At 37.6% G+C, this 24025-nt stretch overlaps 1 protein-coding gene across 1 annotated transcript in view; it reads right to left on the reverse strand.

Moving 5' to 3' along the window:
- Window positions 1-24025, reverse strand: part of LOC308616336 (uncharacterized protein) — a gene marked incomplete at both ends in the record, with an annotated part of 100396 nt that overhangs the window by 49916 nt on the left and 26455 nt on the right. The window contains 3 exons of the mRNA XM_081232602.1: window positions 2759-2937; window positions 11817-11927; window positions 21520-21621. Of these exons, the coding sequence (XP_081088728.1) occupies window positions 2759-2937; window positions 11817-11927; window positions 21520-21621 (392 nt within the window). The remainder of the gene's footprint in view (window positions 1-2758; window positions 2938-11816; window positions 11928-21519; window positions 21622-24025) is intronic.

The raw sequence follows: 24025 nt of genomic DNA on the forward strand, positions 1-24025 counted from the left end.
AGTTGTTTAAATCACTGTGTGATTGTATCTCTTGTTTGGATTCAGACTGCTACAATTCTCTTCTCCCATCCCATAATTTTTCTTACTGTACCAATCACAATTGTATATTTATTTGTAAGTCTATTTCTTAATATCAGTCTCTTCTATGCAACTATAAGTACAAACAGGGCAGGCACCATGTCTGTTTTTTTGTTTTTGTTTTTGTTTTTATATTCCCAGTGCGTAGTATAATGCCTGGCTCTTAAAAAGCACTCAATAAATATTTGTTGCATGAATGAATACTGTATAGCTGAGTTCATTTTCTGCTAATTTAATCTGTTGTGTTCTTATTATGCCCCCTTAACTCTTCTCAGTCATTGCTATCTACTCTAAAGATTAGACATAATGTATTCTGGAATTTGTAGCATTACAAGGGATCTGATTTTGGCTCTTCATAAACAAAATAAAGCTGTATTTTTATATTCTACCATCTCCATGTTAGCCCTATTTTGGTGGTGATGCTCACAACAGCAGTTACTCAAGATGTTTTTTTCTTAGCTGTGTCCAAACTTACTATAAGATGTACATGTCTTTTCCAAAGAGGACTAGAAGCAGTTTTTTAAAAAAATCTATTTTAATTCTAACCTCTCTACCACCACACTTTTAATTTTTCACATAAATTCTACCTCAGGACTCATACACTCAAATCCCTGAAGGGCCTAGTGAGTAATTTAAATGGCTGGGCTCAGTGTAAGGAAATGAGGAGTAGTAGGGATTATGGCAAATTGGATAGTAGCTGCTTCACCTGAATGCATTGCATTAAAAAAATTATGAAAACTCTGTGCAAGCCAAATATAACATCTGCAGGCACCACTAGCCCCATGATTGCCCCCTGGCAGGCCCAGACACTGCTCCAGGAATCATTCTTAATCTCAAGAAGCAGGAATCTTAAACTATGGGGTGCTCGGCATAGGGTTGCTTTATGTATTTGTTTTGCTGAAGAAGCCATTAAAGAAAAGCTGGCATCTACTATTGTCACTGTTTCACAAGAGGAAACAAAAATTATCATCACCGAGAGGTAGGAGATGGACACAATCTCAGGATAAAGAACCATCTATTCCATGAAAGAAAAATTGGCAAGCTTGCATTATTGTTTTATTTTTGTCTTCTGACTATAGATGGGAATAAACTTTGCTGTGGGACTTATCCAGGCTACAAATCAATTCCTTCAGAATGGCCTTGAAAGCTTACAAAAGAATATACAGTTTCCAGGGCGCCACTCAGGAGGGAAGCGGGAAGGAGGTAGTTTGCATGTGTACTTTGGAAAACTCTTCAGGGGCTTCTGAAGCATACCCAGGTTGGAACCTTCTGGTCTGTTCCACTTTAATACTCAGAATACAGAAAACAAGGCTAGACCATCATTTCTCATCCTGCTTACAGAGAATCCTATTTTCCTGCACTGGAGGGAGACAAAGTTTTTGCAAAGTAGCTGTACGGCTCGCATTGCCATGAAAGGCAGACACCTCCTGGTCTATGTCACAAATAAATGATTCACAGTCTAGGAATGAGGAGTCTTCACAATGATTCCATATGCAAAGTTACTACTCATTTTTTTTAAATGTACTGATTTCTTTATAGATAGATAGATACATAGATAGATAGATAGACAGATAGATACTCCTTGTTCCAGAAGGGAATTAAGGTCATTTAAGAAATATATAAAATACAAAAAAGCTTAAAATTAAGAAACTAGAGCAATATAAAATAAAGGCAGAAAAATAAAATTGTGTCATGGATAAGGTAAATAACCCAAGCTCCTGTTTTTCACGCTTATTAGCAGCGGGTCACACAGGTGGTTCAGAGTGAAGCCAGCCGGGCAGAGGACATAGGAAGCAGTGGGCCCTCGGTTGAACTGGGCCCCTCTCACCCTCCCTAGAGGAGGCAGTCACTACACAGTTCCCACCAACTGTGACTAGAGAATTTTTCAAGAGAAATTGGAAATTGGAATTTCTGTGTGAAATCTCTAAAATTTATGATGCTTGCTTTTGATTAAAAAAATTAAACATTGTATTGCATAGGGCAAAGAAAACAATTCTGCTGATAAGACCTGACCTGCCGGTTGGTTGTTTGAACTGCAGGCCAGCATCACCTGAAGTGCCTTCCCCACACCCACAAGCCCAGGCCTCATCCCAGACTTGCTGAATGAGAAACAACTGGGTTGCGGACTGGATCTCATATTTTGAGAACATTCCCTAGAAGTTTTCAACCCTCACCTATGGTTAGAAATCACTGCTCTAAGGAAATCTGGGAAATGAAACAAAGTATTTCAGGTGGCTTAGTAGGTGCTCTGCTTCAGAAGCCTTAGTAACATCAGTCCCTGTAACCTAAGGAACAGAGCCCAGGCACAGCGGTCTAGTGAGATGTTAGCTGTGCTTTGCCTTAGCCCACCTTGATTTCTCTAGGGTACTAGGTATATAGTTTGGTTCTTATTTTATTGGCTTTGATAAGAAAGTTTTCACAGAGGATCTGAAAGTAGGAATAAATCAGCTAGAAATGTATGCCAGCCTTGATTTATGCAGCAGCAGAGAAAATAAATTACAGTTCTCTGAACTTCTGAAGAAGGAAAAGTTCTTTAAAAGTCACTGGAGAGAACACTGTTTCTAAGATCCTACCACATGCATGGTACCTTATAAGACAATACTTTGGTAATGGACTTCCTGTACTGCCCAGGGTTTCTTGTTCTCACCCACTCCAACCCTTTCCCTTCCCCTTAGTTTACCTTCTTGTGTCTGTAGTAGTGGACGCAGCCATCATGCTTCAGCACGAACCACCGTTTCCTCCAACCCTTCATGAACCCGGAGTGAGTCCTCTTATATAGGTAGCCGCGGCAGGTGGGCCAAGGCGTATTGGGACAGCAGCTGATGTCAGACCCCACCACCAGAGTCAAGATGTCTGGACCTAGAGGGATGAATTTGAGATAGTTCAGTGGCTGAAACGCTTACAATCAACTGGAAAGATTGTTGCTTTTCAGAAGGAATGGATGAAAAAGAGGTATAGTTACCGTAAATGGAATCAGTGAAATAGAATTCTACAACTGGAATGAATCAGAGAGTTCTTTAGTAATTCAACCCCTCATGTCGAAGAGGAAAATGAAAACTGGGGAGGTAAAGGGACTTCTTTGAGGACCCATAGCTCATAAGGGGTTGAATCAAATGTGAGACCCAGGTTTCCTGATTCTAAGACAGAACTCTTTCTATTTAACCACATGGCCTAGTTGGGTCTGATTATGGAGGACTCAGGTCTGCTCATTCTGTCTATAGTAACAGCAAGCTAAATATTTAACATATTTTGATTTACATCCAAAGAAGGAAGATGGGTGATGTTTGGCTTTTCTATCTCACTTTTATTCAAGATAATTAGCTTCCTTGACCTGTGTTAGCTAAAGGGAGGATCTAAACCACTGCTAGTATATGTTGCCAATATTGTCTCTGATCAAAATCGATTACTAACCTTTGAACTTGAAGTAGACAGAAATTTTAGGAGACTTGGAGGTACAAATGTTTTTTATCCTTTTTTCTTGCCTACCCAACTCATTGCTGAGGATTTGACCCTGAGCTTCCAAGTGCCTATCTTCTCCTTCTGGAGTGCCTGGACTTCAGTGGTGTCCCCTTTCCTGTAGAATCAGTATGGTGAAGAGCTTGAGAAAAATTGTCCCTGTCCCTGATAATATGAGGTCACTGTTTACCAATTGTGCTTTGATGCTGCCTGCATGAACATAGGCTTTCATCATATACCTACCTCTAGATGCCTCAAGAAAATTCTCTGAAAGTCACTCAGACAGACAGCAACCCTGACATGCGTTGAAAACTGCAAATGGGGTGTGACTTCATTTACAATTCCTCTGGGATGGAGGCCACATCCCTGAAGGGGGACATTTGGCCTTGGCAGCACTGACTTCATCATGATGTCTGACATTGAGATTACCAATCTGTTTAGAGCTGTCCATGGAAATGGGGGTCAGTGAGGAGACTCCCCTTATATAAGTGACAAGTTCCAACCCAGGGGATCATTTCTGGCTGAGCCACATGGCCCTGAAAATAAAGATTTGTCCCAGAAAGGCTGACACAGTCTTAAGTTTAGCAGCACACAAAGCACCTTGGTAATTAAATAACTCTGCACGTTGAGATGATTCTTCATTGCCATGTAAATACATTTTAATTTATTGAACTGCCCTTAAGCTCCTGTCAAAAACACATCCAGAATAATTAGAAGAAATGCTCCAGATTGACCAGCAACCCACAAATGTCTTTGTCTTTGGACTTCAGTCCCCAAAGAACTGCACTCCTGGACTAATATGCGTAGTTGACACATCTGCCAACTTATTTATGTACTGCTGCAGTGGGCTGTCCCTGGAGGTCATTTTTTCTCTTGCTTACAAAGACTGCATATGGGTTTCTCTGATACTGATCAAGCTAAACTTGAGTTTCAGCCAGCCGTAAGCATAACTTGGTACACCAAAAAATTCTCTCTGGGACAGGGATACAGATGGTCCTATATTCATATTGAAAGGAAAGTTGGTGCATTCATATGGAAAGGAAAGTTCTTCATGTTCACAGTTAGGACATGATCCTGATGCATGGGGAGTTGCTGAGTTCCAAACAGCTGTTGGGTGGTGGTGGTTTTATATTCTTTGAAGGTCCTATCCGGGGCCGGGAGGACCTGGGCCTGACATTTACAGAGACTTTAGACTTTTGATGTTATCTCCACATTAGATTATTTATATAGTCATTGTAGTATGTGTGTGTGTGTGTGTGTGTGTGTGTGTGTGTGTGTTTTAAAAGAACTAAATGTTAAGTACAAACAATTAAACCCTTCTGGTTCTGTTATTATTTATCTCTTAATTTACTGGGAGCCTAAAAATATGCCAATGTCCTAGCTCAGTGCTTCTCAAACTAAATGTAGATGCAAATCACCCAGTGGGTTTGTTAAATGCAAATCCTCATTCCGTAGATCTGGGATGAGTCCTGAGATTCCTTATTTGTAAGGAGCTTTCAGGTAATGTTGGACCACAATTTAAGTGGCAAGTCCCCAGGCAACTGTCAGTTGCTGAGAGGCTCTGCTCATGAGCACAGTCTTTGTCACCAACCACCAGGCTTCTTTCTTGCCTTGGCTCTGATTTAGTCTCCCCTGTATGCTTTCATTTTCATCCCCAATATTTTGCAACAACAAAATCATTAGTTCCATGACCTATCCCAGTGCCACCATTACTTCTTTCTCTAGATATCTCCCCACCCTGGAGAAATGGGACACATCATCATTGCCTTCCTCTACTGGACACCCCAGAAATCTTTCCTGCTTTTTGGGTGTGAGTGGGAGGAAGGATGCGGTAGGACGAATGGCCTGATGTGAAAGAGTTAAGAGAACTGTTTGTTTCATGAGATGAAAGAGTTTGAAAATCCATGTCTTTAGCAAATACAGCTCTTTGGTGACGACGTCCTTAAAAAGAAAAGCTCTCCAGCAAACTCTTCTTCCCTAGCGCTTTGGCCTATAGTTTTGGAAGTAGGGAGTTGTGGGTGAGGTTATTTACAGCTACAGGAGAGAGAAAAATGATTTCTTTTTCTAATTCACACTTTCTCCTTGGATCACTGTCTTTTATTATGCCACCAATCTTAAACTGTGTCAGAGTCGCACCTCTGCTGTCAGACAAACTCCACCACCCTCGTAGGCGTGGATGAGCAACGTGCAAGATGAGTGCTGTCCCCGAGGGCTGGCGCAGTGGGCTGGTACTGCGTTCAGCTGCGAGGTCCTAGGCTCCAGAGGCACTTCTGGGCTTGTTTTTAGTACAGCCTGCTGTTAGGGAAACAAAGGAGCCCTAATGAATCCAAAGGACTTCCAGGTTGATTAAGCTTCATTGTTTCCCTTTCCTCTCTTTCTTTTCAGCACTTTTCGTTAATGATTAAATCTTCTATTTGACTCTGCAAGTAACCAAGCCCTATAAAAGCTCAAACCAGAAAGTATGAGGGACCTAATTAAATAAAAATTCACATGGAGCTATTGTCATTCCCAGTGTGATACTGAACGTTTTCTTAAATCTGTTTTGGTATTTCCATCAGCAAAATTGAGGTAATTTGTCTAGGTGTGTGTGATTAGTATTTTTGAACAGAATTGTTATTTGATTATGTTTTATTTTATATTATTTCCTATTATATAATATATAACATATACTAACATGTTATTCTATTATTATTGAATGGAATTATTATTTCAATAATAATTCCCCTTTCTAATGCTGGTCTAGGAAGATATGATAACACCTGCACTGGAAGCTAACAAAATTGATTTTTAATCTTATGCCTGTAACCTTTTGGCCATGCCTCCGAGATGCTGGTCTGTGTACTGATGCTGGGCAGGCTGTGAAAGAACCACCAGGGAGACTTGATTAAAATTACAAATGTGCAGGCCACCACCCACCATGAATTCTGTATTTAAGAGTTTCTCAGGTGATTCTGGCATACAGTTAGATTTAAGATTTAATGTTTTGAGAAAAGTTACTTGATGTTTCTATATCTAAATCAGCAGCATAGCGATCAGTAATATAATAGGATTTTACCAGAGTTTCACATGCATGGGAGTGAAATTGTGCAGAGATATATAGGCAGTCAAAAAGATATCAGATGGACTTTTAAAAAACCTACGCAAACAGACACAAGAGTCAGGTGGAAACATTCAGATTTTTAAACATGCTCTTAATAGGTACCTGTTAAATATATATTTCAAGACCTCTGTGTTTCATATGAATTTAACAAAAAGCTCTATCATTTGTTTCACAATTTTTACTTTCTTCAGACAAGTTGGTGACTTCCTCTCCCAAAGAGAACCTCCAAAAGCTTGTTTCAAATTCTATATACTCCAGAAATACCCTGACCAATGTATAGGCTTGCTAACAAAATCGAACATGTAAAGCATTACATAAAAATCAAATTATTCCTGTTATTTCTTCCCCTTTCTCCTCTTCTTTTTTTAGTATCATGGTCATGTATATTCTTCTCATAGACCCACTGCTTCTCAGTAATGCTGTGCTTTTTGTTTGTTTGTTTGTTTTGCCTTCCTTCATGACTACCACCTATACATTTTAGAACTTGGATGGAGCTAAAATTGTGTATGGGTGGGTCCCCATCCAGGAGGCATTTGTCTGTTGCTCTTGAACTCAACTATAGACAACTGAGCCCATCATAACACTCAGGTCATTGCATGCAATTGTGTTTAGAGTCCAGCCCCCTTTTGTTTTTTGTTTTACTTTATTTCTTCCTTCCATTCCTGATTCTCCTCAAACATTCTGCTCCCCACAATAGGCACTCACAAAACATGTTTGATATAGGACTGTGAATACACTCTTTTGTGCATGTCTTTTTATTTTACATAACTGGTATTTTGCTAACATCTCATTCTATTTCTGTCTTTTTCTTAACGCAAAACCATGTTTTTAAGGATCTATCCATGGTGCTGGCTAAATGTGCATTTTGTATATTATTTCAAAGAAGACATAGAAGTCCAGAGTATGCATCCATTATTGGTCTGCTTATCCATTCCTCTAGTGACAGTCACCCAGACTGCCTCTAACTACTGCCCACCACACAGAACACTGCAATGAAGGTCCTTGTATATGTCTTCTCAGCAGCTCCTTTGGGCTTAAATGCCCAGAAGTGCAATTGGTAGGACAGAGGATCTATAGGGACTTCACTAGATGTTGCCAGTGCTCTCTGAGATGCCTAGAGCCCAGCAAGACTGCATGAAGATTCTCACTTCCTCATATCCTTACCAAAGCTGGCTATAATCTAATTTCCACTTTTTCCCCCTAACCTGGTGGATCTAAAGTATCACCTTATTAATTTGCATTTCTCAGATCACTAACAAAGTTATTCTACTATAATTTCTTTTATTGACATTATGCTGTTAACTTAAAAATTGAGGTCATTAATACATCTGAGGTCAACCTTGGTATATGGTATAAAGAATAAGGCATAATACATGAAGGTATGAATCCATCCAAATTATAAGTCTCCATAAAAATAATGTACTAAAATGTTTGTCCTTTTCCCATTGTTTTGTGGGGCGTTTATCGTATGTCAAGCTTTAATAATTTTTTCAGTCCATTTATGAACTTTCTAACCCATTCCATTCCACTGGTCTATTTCTGTGACAGTACTACATTTTTTATTTATTATTATTATGGTTTCATAATATATATTAATATCTGATATGAAAAGTTCCTCTGCCATTGTTTGCCCTATTCCTAAATGATGTAGCTGTTTGTAGACATTTATTCTTTACATATATTTGAGGATAAGTTTGACAAGCTACTCGAACATTTAAAAAACAATTTTATTGAAAATTTATTGAATTTTTAGATTAATTTTAGGAGAATTAAGATCTTTACAAAGCTTTTCCACCCATAAAGATTCTATGTATCTCCAGTTATATTTAGGTATCCTTTTATGTACTTTGGTCAAGTTGTAAACATTTTTTCATGAAGTCCTTGTGCATCCTTTGTTAGATTAATTCTTTTCTACCTTGTAGTTTTGTTGCTATTGTTAATCATATATTAGTTTCCTTTTATTCTCTTTTTTGGTTATTCAGGTGTAGGAGAACACTCCTGATTTTTATAAGGAGATCTTAGTTTGGTCAATCTTTCTCTAACTACTTCTAAGCATCAGTCTATTGATTTTGTAATAATCATATAATCTACAAATAATAATGGTTTTGTCTCTTTTCTTACAGACCGTATACCTTTATTTGTCTTTCTTGTGTATTGGACAAGTCAGGACCTTTGATGTTATATAAACAGAGGTTGTTAAAATTGGCATTATTCTTCTCAATCTCAAAAGACTGCATCTTAAAGTTTCTCTATTAAATGTTTTATTGTTGTTGTGTATACACTTTTATTTATTTTTCTCTTTTCATGGTTAGAATTTTGGTAGATAGACTTTATCAAGTTATGAAAAGAAACTTCTATTCCTACTATTTAGAGAATTATATGTATATATATTATACATATGTGTGTATATATATATATAACTTGATACATGATTTTTTCTTTATATAGTCATGTGATTTTTTTCTTTAATTCATTAATGTGATGAATTGTGTTATAATATTTTCTTATAAGCTGTCTTTATTTAGGAATAAACCCTACTTGATTATGATGTATTATGTGTAATTTTAATAAACAGTTTGCTTTAGGTATTTACTATTTTTTCTTAGAATTTGTGCATCTATACACTCATAAGTGAAATTAACATATGATTTAGTTTTTCATACTATACTAACCTGGTTCTGAAATCAAAGTTAAAATAGATTTATAAAATGAGCTGAGAAGTATTCACTCTTTGTTATTTTCTGAAAAAACTCTATGGAATAGGGATTATTTGTTCTATGAAAGTTGGATACATTTTATCTATAAAAGTGACTGGTATCCTGGGCTTCTGAGTGAGGAATGGGGGGGGATGGAAATGGAGGAGAGGCAAGGTGGTCTCTTTGTTTATTCTATAAATATTTTATTATAGTCTATACAAATTTTCTAAATGTTCTTGCACTAATTTTGGCTCTTTAAATGCTTGTGGAAAATGTTCTTATTTGTCTAATTTTTAAATTTATTGTTATGCAGTGTTCAAATAGTATTTTATTATTTTTAAAACTTTGTTTTTCCTTTTTTATTATTTCCTTTTTTTACTCTCCATTTTATTTGCATCTTTTAAATTTTTATTATTTCTCAGTTAAAAGCTGGTAGCCTTAGAAATGTGCAGCAGATTAAACCTGAGGAAGGAATGATCAACTCCCTAATCCAGCGGTGTTTCAAGGGCTACTCTGATGTTTCTCACTGACTGTCCATAACAGGTGGTGCCATCTGTCCAGCTTTCAGTGGAGTGTGGTGGGGAATTGGCCAGCAGGGCTATAATGGGGAGAAAAACACTAAGAAACAGTCCCTCAGCCATTCCCTATATGAGATGTTCAGTTCTCTTTAGCTATTGGCTGTAGTTCCCACCCCTCCAAACACACACAGGTACCAAATGGCCTTGTTTCCCTAAAAGTCTCTTACTGTCCTTACTTTAACATCTCAGATCTATAATTCACCTTTCTGCTTCTGAGGTTTTCTGCTTCTGCTTCTTCTCTACTGTTGGGTTTGAGAAGGATTGACAAAGACACGGGGAGGTTCCCTGAGGGTCAGGGTCTTGGGATAGGATGTCCATGCTGGCAAAGAAGGAGTGGTGGAACTCAGATAATAACAGCATATAAAACCATCCTACAGATAACTGCCAGGGACAGCACAAGCTAGGGCGCTGAATTTAGCTCTTCTCCCATTATCAGTGTCAGTTCATCACCTTTTAGAAATCCAAAAACCCTCCGTTCAGGTTTTAGAGCTGTTTTCTATCTTCCATTAACGGAGGCTGAATGCTTCAATGCTATAAAGAACATTAAGCTTCTTGGGGAAAAATAAAAGAAGTACTAAGAGTGGAAATATTACTAAAATTAGATTTTATTTAACTCAACAATTGGAAAATTAATTTGTGAGAAAGAACCTAGGAACAGCTAGATCCAGTAGCAAGGGGTAGTATTCCCTCATTGAATGGGATACTACCAATTCATTAGTATAATCATTACCATATTATCTCGATTTTTAATCTGTACTGCATAAGGATAAATATTTATGTAGGACTTATAAGTAGTTGCTGCACCTGCTGACAGTGTCCTTGGATTCCTGGTGCACCAAGTACATGACAAGCAGCCAAATACTAAGCTAAATTCTACCTCAGAAGCTCCAGAATGCTTATCAGGACACAACATTTGTTAGTGATTTTCTTGTGCTGGTCTGCACTAGAGATGTCTCTTGCTGTTGCTAACCCACAAGCATGATGGCATCCTGAGAAATAGTGAGCAATACATACTGTTCAGCAGGTTATACTTATGGCACATGTGGCCTATCCCAAATGCACACATTTTAATCCCTCATTGCCTGATAATATATTTCAGGGCCACAGAGGTATGCATGCAGCCTTTGGGAAGCCAGGAATAGGACACCTCACCAAATAATCCCATGATGGAACACAGCAATTACCAGCTGTTTTCTCTGGGGAGATGAGGATTTGTAACATGATGCCAAAGAAAGTAACTTTGTTTTGCAGAGAGGAGGGTGGTATTAACCTTTCCAGTATTTTAATGTGAGTGGATACAAGGGTACAGGGCATGTGTTATCGTTGTTCTCTTGGTGGTCCCATCTGTGTCAGATTGCTATAAGGGCAGGCCTCAAGTGGCCCTAGGAAAAGCTGTAGAAGCTTTAGGTTTGTGATTTCTTTATGTCCTTCTCTTTGTTTTATAACATTAAAACACTGAGGCTCTTAATTCTAAAAACTGATGGAAAGAAAGAAAAGAATAAAGGAAGGAAGAAAGGAAGAGAGGAAAGAAGGAGGATGCAAGAATGAGAGGGAGAGGCGAAGGAAGGGAGGAAGGGGAAAAGAGACATACTAAATGAATTCTTGTAATGATACTTTCATGGCAAGGAGTTTAAGGAAATATATTGGTAATAAATAGAGCACATTTTGCTTACTGTCACTTTCTGGTTTCACTTTTGTGGCTGGCCATCAATACAGAAGGAACAAGGGGCAGAAATGTGATTTAATTCCTATGAGAAATCATGTTGATGACAAGGCATTAATGGTAGCCTCAGGAGAGAAGTGAAGTTATACCCATTCTGTGGTTGCCTCCTCCTCATGTTCGCATTCCCTGCTGTATTTCAGCTCTCCACTTCTTCACATCAACCCTGGACTCTGTAGACCACCTACCTTTCCTTGCAAGGTGCACAGCTTCTGCATGCTCCACACTGGTGACCTCAGTGCCATTGACAGCCAGCACCACATCTCCAATCTGGAGCCCAGCTTCCTCAGCAGCACTGTCTGTAAGTAGACAGACAACAAGGGTCTCATTGAGGAGGGGTCCCAAATTGATTGCCCTGTTGTTTGTCCCCTTTTTAAAAGGCTCTTTCTGTAAAGGGCCTTTCTTTCAAACTTTAGACAATTGCCGATGTCATTAATAAGACGGAAAATACTGTCCTTGGAGCCTCCTTTCATTTCCAGGACATGGTTTCTTTGCACATTCATCCAGGCATCTGCATGGCCTCTTTGCAATATAATAGCAAGGCTGCTCAGAAACTCAATCTATTCATCTACCAGAAGGTTGAACTGCTAGTTCTCATTCCTTCATTGCTGCTAGGTCTCTTTGTAACCCTGAGAAAATCACTTAACCTCAATATCTTCATCTATAAAAAGGGAGGTGGGGGGCAGAACTTCTCAGCAGTATTGTTGAGGGAACAAGTAATTGAAATACTTAAGAAGTTTTGGCAAAAACAGATCTTGGAGTAGTCAGAGAAAAAAGAAATAAAGAGCTGCTTTTACTTTTCATTGTATAGGCTCCTTTCTAAGCCATCTCAGAAAGGAAACCAAAAATAGCCTTAGGCCTTAAGATTTAAGTTTTGGAAGGTGGGGAGGACCTCTCCAGAGGCTATTTATTTTATCCCTCGGTTTTTGGGCATCTGCATTTACTGTAACATACCTAATATTCTCTAGGGGTAAAAAAGGATATAATAAATCATTTCAAGGTTAATTCATTTTAAATAAGGTCTCCCATATATTTGAACAAGATTCTTTCTGCAACAGTTTAAATCTATTTTTTCTTTTTCACTTCAGTTTAAACCCATTTCCTCTTTCTTAGATCTTAGTGCTGGGTGAGTGTTTATGGACTTGCAGAGTAATTACGCAGCAATATTAGGCTGTCATTATCTAGAATATCATAAACCTCCTCAAATACTTTTAATCTTAAAGCATGACTCATTTGGTGAGGTAACATGACTGAATATTTTTAGTAATGACTATAGTTTGTCTAAGCCTGTTTATAATAGTAGGGAAGATCTCTGCTTGGATAGGAAATGGTCAATCAATGTAGGAAGGTTAAGTGAAGAGTAATATTTGATATATCCATTCATTTGCATAATATTAGCCTTGTGGTGAATTAAAGTCTCATGGTATGGCTGATCATTTGAAAAAATTTCCTCCATTGCTTTAAAGACCTTGATTATGGCAATGCTTTCTGAATCAAATTCCAAAATGATGATATAGATCCAGAAACAACTTATCAATTTTTGTATTCCATATGCTACTAAATATTATGTCTTTATACAGTAGTCTTCCAATGAATACATGTTGAATGAATGAATGACCTAAAAATTATACCTTCAAGGAGATTAGAATTCTATTGGAGAAGAAAAGACATGCATAATCAGAAAGAAATAGTGCAATACTCTGAGCAGCAAATGTGAAAACACAAAGATAATAGGTACTGTGAAACTTCAGAAAAGGGAATTCTCACTCCCATTTGGAGTGGCTAAGAAATGCTTTCCAGAGAAGTGGAATTTGGTTGGACCTTGATGAATAAGTAGATTCTCTATAGTGGAGAGTAATGAGGAAGGCAGGGTGAGAAAGACTGCTGGGTGTTCACAAACCAAATTTCTCCTCTATCTGGGCTCACACTTGGACAGCTTTTCTCCGACTCTCTTGCTGTTTGGCAATATGATTGAGTTCTAGCCGTTGAAATGGGATTGAAGCGATGTATGCCACATTCAGGCCTGGCGCATAAAAATATCCCATGGACCACTCTTCCTATTCTTTACCCATCTGCCTGCCAGATGCAGATGACTTCAAGATCCTATGGCAATACAGTGGTTTTCAGAAGATTAATTTAGAATAGGGAGAGATTAAGTTAAGCATCTCAGCAAAGATATTAATCAGAATCAATACAGGCCTGCAATACAGGCTCTGGAAGCAGGAACTGGAAATGAATAGAAGGTATAAAATGCTGTCATAGGACCTAAAATACCTCATTGCACTCATCTGCATGAGTAGGGGCCGATGCCTTTCTACCCCTAATAGACTATAAGCATCTCATGAGCAAGTAAAATTTCTTATTTATTTGTTTAGGTATTTCCCGTGGCTAGTATAATCTCTGGCACATGGTAGGGGTATTAAAAAGGTTGGCTAAATATACTGAGATAACCATGGAAGAGAAAAACTGAAAATGTTCATTGGGCCAGGTATAAAAATATCTTTGAAGCCTAGGATATGAAGTTGGCCTGAGAAATGGACTCAGAATTTATAGCCAAAGGGATAAATGTAAGGAGAGAAGTACAGAGCACTGAGGACAAAATCTTGAAGAATAATCATGATTCCCTTTAAGGACAGAGAGGAAATGGGTAGCCAAAGAGGAACATAAAGGAGCAGATAGGTCCTAGAGAGCATGGAAGCAAGAGTATAAGATCAGTGAAGGCAAAGGAAGAATTTCAAGATGGAGAAAATGGTCAACAGTTATACAGTGATACCACAGAAGTAACCATAATAATGGTATTCTAAATCCTTTTCTATTCACAAAGTCAAGAAGAACAAAGATGGAGGAAAAGTGATTAAATCTGGAGTAAGAAAAGTAAATGGTAACTAAAGAATTTTAAGGAGTATGATGGAAGTGAAAGACAAACTTCTGAGCTATTTGTGCTGATCAGTATATGCTAAATGATTGAATAGATGAAGTCATAAACTACTATATAATCAAAGGTACGAGTGTTTGATAACAGATCTCCTCTCCCAAGTAAACTTTGCTTTAAACAACAATTTATGACTTAAAGAATCCAGCAGTATGGAAATAATTTGTTTTTTTAATACCTTTATTGAGTCAAAACTAACATACTGTATAATTTCACCCATTTAAAGTGTATAATTAAATGTTTTTTAGTATATTCACAGAGTTCTGCAACCATCATCACAATATAATTTTAGAATATTTTTGTTACCCCAGAAAAAAACTAAGTAACCAAGAGTAGTCACTCTCTCTTTCCCCCAGTGTCTCAGCTCTAGGCAACCACTAATCTATTTTATGTCTCTATGGACTTGCCTATTGTGGACATTTTGTATAAGTGAAATAATATAATATGTGGTCTTTTGTGTTCAGTGTCATTCACTCAGCAAAATATTTTCGAGTCATCCACATTGTAGTATGCACTGCATTCTTTTCAATTGCTGAATGAATATTTTATTGTAAAGATATAGCACATTTTGTTTATCCATTCATCAGTGGATGATAATTTGTGTTGTTTTCCATTTTTTGATGAATAATACTGCTATGAGAATTTGTGTACAAATTTTTTTGTGGACTTATGTTTTCATTTGTCTTAGGTATATACCTAGGAGTGAAATTGTTGGGTCAAATGGTAACTCTATGTTTATTTAACGTTTTGAGGAATGGTCAGACTGTTTTCCAAAGTGGCTATACCATTTTACATTCTCATCACCATTGTATAAGTGTTCTGAATTTCTCCACTTTCTTGCCAATATTTGTTATTTTTGACTTTTTGATTATAGCCATCCTAGTGGGTATGGAGTGGTTTTCATTTGCTTTCCTTGATGACTACTGATGTGGAATTTTTTTTGTGCTTATTGGCTATTGATGTGGAATTTTTTATGTGCTTATTGGCTATTTGTTTATCTTCTTTGGAGAAATATCTATTCAAATCCTTTGCTCATTTAAAAACTGTGTTATTTATCTTTGTATTATTGAGTTACGAGTGAAAATTATTCTTGTTTGTCGAGGAATTACTTCTGTGGTGTAATGTTTCTTGATAGTTTATTTGATTGCTTTTGGCTTTAATTATAGAGGGTATTGACTGTGTTCCTCTAATCTGAATGCAACTTACAAATTTTCCCTTTATCTACTAATTATGGTGACAGTTGGTGGCATTAGGATTTCTTAGGGGAGGGAGGTATTTCAAGGTGACTCTGTAATATACCACATAGACAGTTGTCCTACTTGAGGCTGCTCTTGGGAGCAGATGGAAGTATACATCCTACATTGCAAAGGAATGATCAAGGTGGTAAGAAAACAAAACCATGCTTTTCTAAGTTTGTTTCCCCAGTAGGATACCTAACTACATATTTCTGTATTTATTATAAAGAGTTAAATGCCGAGCTACTTCATCCTTTCATGCATATTTACATATAGTGCAGAATCTGAAAACCTTAAAATTAAAAAGCAGGCTTGTCCTTTTCATTTAAAAAAATTTTACTATAACAGTAGCATTTTTAATTCTAGAGCTTCCAGAAAGATGGCCCTGTCCATAATTTCCTCTATGGGTCTGCCCATCCCTAAATGTATAGTTTTCTTTTCAAGTTTGTTTTGTATCAAAGTTGGAACATCTGTTTCTTTTGTTTATGCCAACAGATCTCACAAGCATTTAGGCTTTCATAGAAAATGTTCATGCAAATGACAGCTGGGTGTGGGCAATTAGTTATGTAAGCTACGAGCAAGCTCCCTCTCTGTATACTTAAGGATAATAATTCTATCGCACCTACAGGTCTTCCTGCTTTATCTTTTTATCATCAGTGTGTAATTAAGCCTCTCTGGTGCATCCAGAACAATGTTTTGTGGTGTGAACGAGATTCTCAGAAATGCTAAAGTACGTGTAATTTTAAAGTCCCTCAACCCTTCATTTAGTAGATTTGACTAGACAGTGGATTTCAGGGGTTGCTTTTCAGCATTGAGGAATACATTTAAAAAAAAGAGAAGTAGACTCAGCATACATGAATCCCTGCCAAGGCAGCACTTTCTGATGTTGAATAAAATCCTAGGTTAACTGTGTATTGTACCATTTTTGCTACAGTAGAGATGCTTCAGCTTTTCCTATTACAAAACCTCAGGGCCTCCTAAATACAACATCATTTACAATGCAAATATTTTGATTTGTTTCACATCTGAATGAATGAGATACAGTTAACTGTCTCAGTTGGACAGGTATCAGACATTAAAGAAATCATAACATTTTATTAAACTGCATTTAGTTATTTTATCTAGAAGGCAGGCATGAAAAGTATGTCAAGGTTTTTGATATTTTGCAAAAATGTGCTAAACTTATGTTTGAATTTGAAAGGGTAGTCATTTTTATTTTTCTTATGAATTATTTTATTTCTTTGTTTAAGGCTAATCTTGCAAAGTCAGAGGTATAAAGAGGAGAGTAGGGAGAAGGGAAAGAGGACATAAGAGAGAGAAAATGGAGCGAGGAGGAAGGGGGAGAGGAGTTAAGTGGAGTGGAAAGATGAGGAACATCGTGAACACATTCCGCATGAATGAACATTTATTTTCTTAAAGCCAGATGTCCTTTAAAACATTGTAAGAAATCAGAAGCCACTTGATGATAAAAAGTTGACTGTTTTTGTCTATATAGAAATAATTAAAGCCATAATTGGTTTTTGTTCTTGTTAATTTGAAGGGCACTAAGAGACAGAGTAAGGTTGACCGTGGGCAAAATTTGTAATGTTTATGTTTTTTCGCCTGAGTTCTATCACCATGTTCCTCTTCTACTCTCTCCTCATTCGTCTGGGGTTCACCCTTACCACCCCCAAGTCCCACCAACATTTGGATAAACCACCCCCCTTCCCCAATCATTAAGAGAATTATCTGCTTAATAGTCACTTGTATATTTGATTAGCTGATTAAACTTTAATTGAAATTCATTCATGTCAAAGTTAATAACTTGGCCCTTTGCTTTCCTATAAATATTTTAGAATCTAATTGAAAATTTTTTACCAAGAAAAACAAAAGCGAAAACAAAAACAGCCACTCTACTAGAATTTTAATTGGGATTATATCTATAGGTCAATTTAAGGAAGAACTGACATCTTTAAACATTAAGATTTACAAACCATACACACTTTTCCTGCCGTTAATTTAAGTGTTTTTTAGTTTCTTTCTGTATTTTCAAAGTAATATTTGGCACATCTTTATGAGAATTATTTCTTTCAATTTGCCTTTTTTTTTCTTTTTCCTTCCTGGAGGCTTTATATCCCATACTCTACATAGAGTTCTTAGGTCTACACTGCCTAGATATACCTTCAAGAGAAACTACTGTGAGGATTATGATTGAGTGAAAGCCTTCAACTGCTACACTTTCTGGTCATCCTGCCTCACACTAAGGCTACATTCCTCCCACTAAGTCACTACTTCCAGCCAGTGACTGAATTTGGAGGGGGTACTGGAGCAAGGCCGTTTCTGGCCAATGTGGGACTTGTCTAATGGGCACTTTTTACTCTGGGGCTGTCTCAGAATTTCTTAGAGCTACAGTGCAGTTTGAGGTTCTTCCTACACAATCCTGCTTCCTTCTCCCTCTCCTTTCACAGGGGCCACACCTTCATTGTTGTCTAAAGGCTCTTCTGCCTACTTATGCTCTCTTTTGTCTGTCATAGTGATTTCCTCCAATCTTTTGCACATCTGCTTTTGCATTGGTGTCTGTTTCTCAGACTACAGAAATGGAGAAAAAGGAATTTCTTTTATTACCTTAAAGAAATTTACATCTGTTCCTAATTTACTAATATTTTTGTAAGTCACGAGAAGGTAGAAGTATTGGCTTTCAATTGGAGAAGGAGAAAAGGAGAAAAAGATAAAAATTCAAGTGCATTTGAAGGTATAGAGGTGGGATTTCTAATGAACAGAAAATAGAGGTGAGAACTAGTAAAGAAGATAATCCATTCTTGCAAGCCTGAGGCTCAAGCTGGGAGAGGAAACTCAAGATTAGAAAAGAATTCAGAAATTTTGATTATTACATTAGACTTACCTGTAGTTCTATGATTATTAGACTACCCTGAACTTTTAATTACAAAACAATTATGCTCTTATTGTCTGAGACTACAAAAAATTAGAATCCATCCCAGAACTCACCCAGAGCAGGAAAGAATAGGTCTGCGAGGTAAGCTTAATGGAAAGTATTAAGAAGAAGTTATTTTATGTAGTGCACTGACTGAATCCTGCTCAAAGATGGTCAGATATTTGGGGCAATGTCAGTTCAACTGTATAGCTAAGAAGAGTTAGTGTGATTTTTAATGTATTGAATATTTTTCTTAACAGCTGAGAATAAAGTAGGTTAACTCAAGTCATGAAAAATTCAAAGGCAATTCTTTGATAAGAATAATAGGATTTTTAAAAAACAGGATAAGGTGGAAATAATATTACATCAAGAAGAGACAAAACACCACCTTTGTGTACACTAGGTGATGTTTCGTTTGTTTGTGTGACTGTTGTTTATCACTCATTGGGTGCAGAGTGTCAGTCACTGTGTCAGTATGATTTGAGGCTCGAGGTGGTAGAGTTCCTTGAGGCCTTCTCGTATCTTCTCCATCTCTTTTCCATTATTATTGGTACTTTTGGAAATGTAAAGAAGCATTATTCCACCTGTAGATCCAGGGTGGACCCTGGTTTGCTAGAAGCTCAACCAGGACAACGACATTCCCCTTGCATTTGGCTTAAGTGAAACAGCTCACAGTGGTCCCCAGGGACATGGAAATAAGAGGAAATTTGAGGATTGAAGCCAGTCCCCTCTCTCTCTATCTCTTTTTTTTTAAAATTGGGGTATAGTTGCTTTACAGTGTTGTGTTAGTTTCTGTTGTACAATGAAATGAATCAGCTATATGTATACATATATCTCCTCCCCTTGGACCTCCCTTACCCCCTCCATCTCATCCATCTAGGTCACCACAGAGCACCAAGCTGAGTCTCCTCTCTCTTTATGACTCTTATGTGCGATGGGAAAACTAGAACTGCTGAGATTGTTTTGAATCCAGATGAGAGGCTTGTATCACTAAGGAAGTCTGGATCAAGGGGCTGAAAGAAGTTATGCCTTTGATTAAATAACTGAGCCATGAAACAAATCTAACACCTGTGCTATCTCAGAACCTTCAAGTTTTTTGAGTCAACCAGTCCCCTTCTATTTTGAGTCAAATTTCTTACTAGTTGAGACAGAGAGTCCTAACTGATATAAGTCATAGGGCAAAAACTCTGGTTCTAGGGGGTAGAAATTCTGAGATATGAATCCTGGAGTTGCCATGATAAAGCTATATAACCTGAGGTGAGTTGTTCAACCAGTTTGAGCCTTAATATATTTGTCTGTTAAATGGAAGTAATAATACCAAGTTTCAAGTTCTGTTGTATAGATTATATGGAAGCACATATATAAAATGCCCTGCTTATACTAGGTGTCCAGTGAATGTGAGTGTCTTTCCTCTCTGCAACATCACATGGCTTTTTATATTTAAAGTAAATTTAATTTCTACTTTGATATTATATATAAGTAAGTAAATTTCTTTCCTTACAAACATCAGTGAGTGTGACATAGATATCTAGGTTACTAAGTACTTAGGCATTCCCCCTATGCTTCATTTAAAGGAGACTAAGCCTCTACATTATACAGAATCTGTGCCATTGATCACCTGGCATAAGTGATAACCTGTGAGAAGTTGTTTCCATAAGATGGGTCCTAAAACTGTAAAACTTAACTTCCATGCTGCACCAGGAATATCTCACATTCTATCTAGATACTCCATTCATATAAAAAATAGGTGGTTGTCTGTGCACACTGTTTCCTACCCACAGATGTCACCTATGACTGTGAAAGGCTGGGCTTGAAGGCAACAATTTCATCTGCTGCAGCTGTCACCCCTCTGGCCTTTCCCAGAGTTGAGTAGTCACCTACTTCTTTACAGATAGGAGAACATATTCCCAAAGGAATCACAGAGCGTACACAGAGGAAACATCCGAATGCTGATAAGCAAAGAAAAACAAAATGTGACCCTGGGTGACAATGGCACCTGGGTACCAGGGCAAACCAGAGTGTTGTAATCTTCCTGGACAGTATACCTCCCTTCCGCTCTATCCACACTGCCCCAGCCTTCAGGTACCTAGGGCTCTCGTAGTCACTCCACAGGCATTTTTGGGGCATCTGCTTTGTTGCCTTTGGGACACTGCACAAAATATTGAGGATTAAAATAATGGATAGGATACAGTTTCTGACCTTGGAAAACTCACAGTCCAGATGGGGACTGTGAAACCCCTAGTGGCCTTGGGCATCCCTCTGTGATAACCTAATTAGGCCTCCCCTAATGCACCATGCTAGGTATGGGTATATTTATCTTATCTTTATATCTAACAGATCAGGGAGCAAAGGATCTATCTTTCATTAGGCATCTACTAATTCCTAATTTGCTTGTTAGGAAATAAATCTGAGGAGCCATAAAGGAAATAATTTAGGGGGAACAGAACTGCTTCTGGAAACTATCAAATACTAATAAATAGGCAGCTGCCTACTCATAAGACCCTTCTATCTCCAGAGCTTGAGCCCTGTTTCCGTAGGTACAGGTAGGGCTCTTCTTTAGTGGCGTGGCCCTGTGTATACCAGAGGCGTCCATTCCATCAGGGAAACATGGTCTTTTAAAAAATAATTGATCATGATGTAGGCACTTGCCAATCATCATGAGTTTTTATAGACTGAAATTTAGAAATTGCTTCTATTGCATATATGTGTTTTACAAGACTATAATATTGGAGGCTATTTAGTATAATATATGGCGTGAGGCTTGAGATAGTTGTTCCTGTCTGAATTAAAGTTGCCATAGTGAGGTAACTTACTAGCATCCACTTCAGTTACCACAATTGGTTTGGAGTATTGAATTCGGAATCCCCAGGGATAATCGCCAGTTCCTTTGACTAGTTTCACGGTTCGCTCACGAACTAAAGAGGAAACAAAAAGGGCATTCTTTGGAGTTATTCTTTAGATACTACAGATATGATTATAAATGCAGCTAGTATTTATTGCTTATTTATTACATGCCAGGGGTAATAAAAACATTCTAAGTACTTTACAAGTATCATCTAATTTAATCTTAACATCCGCCTGTAATTAATATTCCTTTTTTGGAGAGGAGGAAACTGAGGCACAGAGAGGTTAACAACCCATCTGAGTCACATAATGAGTAAGGGGCAGTGCTTACTACTCCGAGGCAGCACAACTCCCAAAAGGCAGCTGAGCCTTACAGGTCTGAGGCACTCAGATCCATAAACAGTGGAACATTTATTACAAGGCTATAATACACATGGAAACAAGAAAACAGAATACTCAGCCATACATTTAGCTCTTACAGGAACCCAGGAAATCCTGAACAACTGAGCTTCTTCTCAGAAACACTGGGAACAGCTGGGCCTTGCCGAAATTTTAACTATAAGGTTATGCTGCATTGAAAGTGGAGAGTTCCAGAGACTTCACAGTAAAAATTCAAGAATTTTTACGTTAGTCTAATAATCTTTAATTAATGTGGCTCAGCTGTTTCTCAGTCTGCTTTTCCATGTGTCTTCTCCCTTTTCCTTCTGCTACCTTTATACCATCTTTTCTGTATGTGTGTGTGTGTGTGTGTGTGTGTGTGTGTATTTCTTCCTCAAAGCTTCTGCTTGCTGACAAGTTCATAACTTCGACTAACTCCTGGGCCCTCTTGACTTTTCTCTACCTCAAGACTTTCCAAGAGCATTTTCCCAGGCTGAATTCCTGAAAGAGAGAATCTCACAAGATGAAACTCATAACTCTTTGAGCTATTGCTCTTCAGAGATGAGGAAAGAGCAGGGTTCCAAGGCAGAAAACATGTCTCTACAAGACTGTTCCTTTTGTGCAAGGGCAGTTTCCATAAAGGGAGATGTGGCCATGGTAGGTGTTTTGTCTTTTACAGTATATTTACACCTTGTTTTTTATTTAGAAAAAAAAATCATGCCTGAATCATGCTAGAGTACAAAACTGAAATAAAACATTTGAAGGGCTTAAGTGATCTCAGAAGAATCCTATTTTAAATGCTGACAATGTTATCCAATGAAGAATTACAACAAAAGTCTTCAAAATATTGAGTATTTGGTTGTATTTAAGGAAAACTTCATCAGATAGAAGTATTAATGCTATACTGGGAGAATTAATCTGCCCCCAACGATTAGATTGGCATACTTTATTAGTCAAGTTTTTCCTGTTTGTTAATGAATATCTTAAAATGATAAAGAATAAATCATAATAAAGTATAATGATAAACTGCCTGAGCTGCAGAAGTGAATTATTAGTAATAGGCCTCTGGGAAAAAGGTATTATTAGGTCTCTGGGAAAAAAAGTAATTATAAAATAAGAATGCTCATCTATTAATAAGGGCAAGGCAAATTCACACCTTAAAATTGCAATTTAATAGAATTCCCTTCCATTAAAAAATGGCAATACAGGGCTTCCCTGGTGGCGCAGTGGTTGAGAGTCCACCTGCCAATGCAGGGGACGCGGGTTCATGCCCCGGTCCGGGAAGATCCCACATGCTGCGGAGCGGCTGGGCCCGTGAGCCATGGCCGCTGAGCCTGCGTGTCCGGAGAGGCCACAACAGTGAGAGGCCCACGTACCGCAAAAAAAAAAAAAAAAAAAAAGTAATATATTTTGTAGCTTCTTTTCAACCATTCTTTTGTATTTTTATATTTTCATATTTCACTTCTCATTTCTCAGAAATATTTAGATATTCCTCCAGGTTGGAGATCAAGGACGTTTCTTCTTTGAAGGGTTGCATCCTCTAGATTCATATTCAAAGGTTCATACTAAAAAAAATGTCCAGTGCAGGCAAAATTTGGATAAAATTAGAAACAATCAAGAGTTCAAAGGAACTCTTAACAACTGCATTTTGAGTGGGAAAGGACCTTGGTCCACTTCCCCTTTGATGAGGAATCTCTTTCTTTGCCATCGCTGACAGATGGTCTGGCGGGGAGGTGAGTCCCTGATCTTTGGAGAGATATTATTATTATAAATGTACCTTATATTTTGCAGAGTTTGTAAAAAGATTTGCCATTATTTTATTAAATTTCCTTCCAGATATTCTGAGGTAAATCTATTTTAAAAAAATAAGTTTCTTATTAAAAAGTGACAAAGATAGTAAAAGGTTAGGTAATCTCTCCAAATGTTCTTGGATGTGATCATCTCCTTGGTCAGCTAGGGAACAAAAACATCTGATAAAAACAAGGAAACAAGCATCTTTGTCTCTAATAATCCACTGTAGCCTAATATCAGAAGTAATTCATTCACAAACATTTTCTAAGTATCTACTTTGTGCCCAGTTGTTTTCCTATGTATTAG

This window comes from Mesoplodon bidens, assembly GCF_964165515.1.
Source record: "Mesoplodon bidens genome assembly, chromosome: 4".
Classification (NCBI taxonomy): Eukaryota; Metazoa; Chordata; class Mammalia; order Artiodactyla; family Ziphiidae; genus Mesoplodon; species Mesoplodon bidens.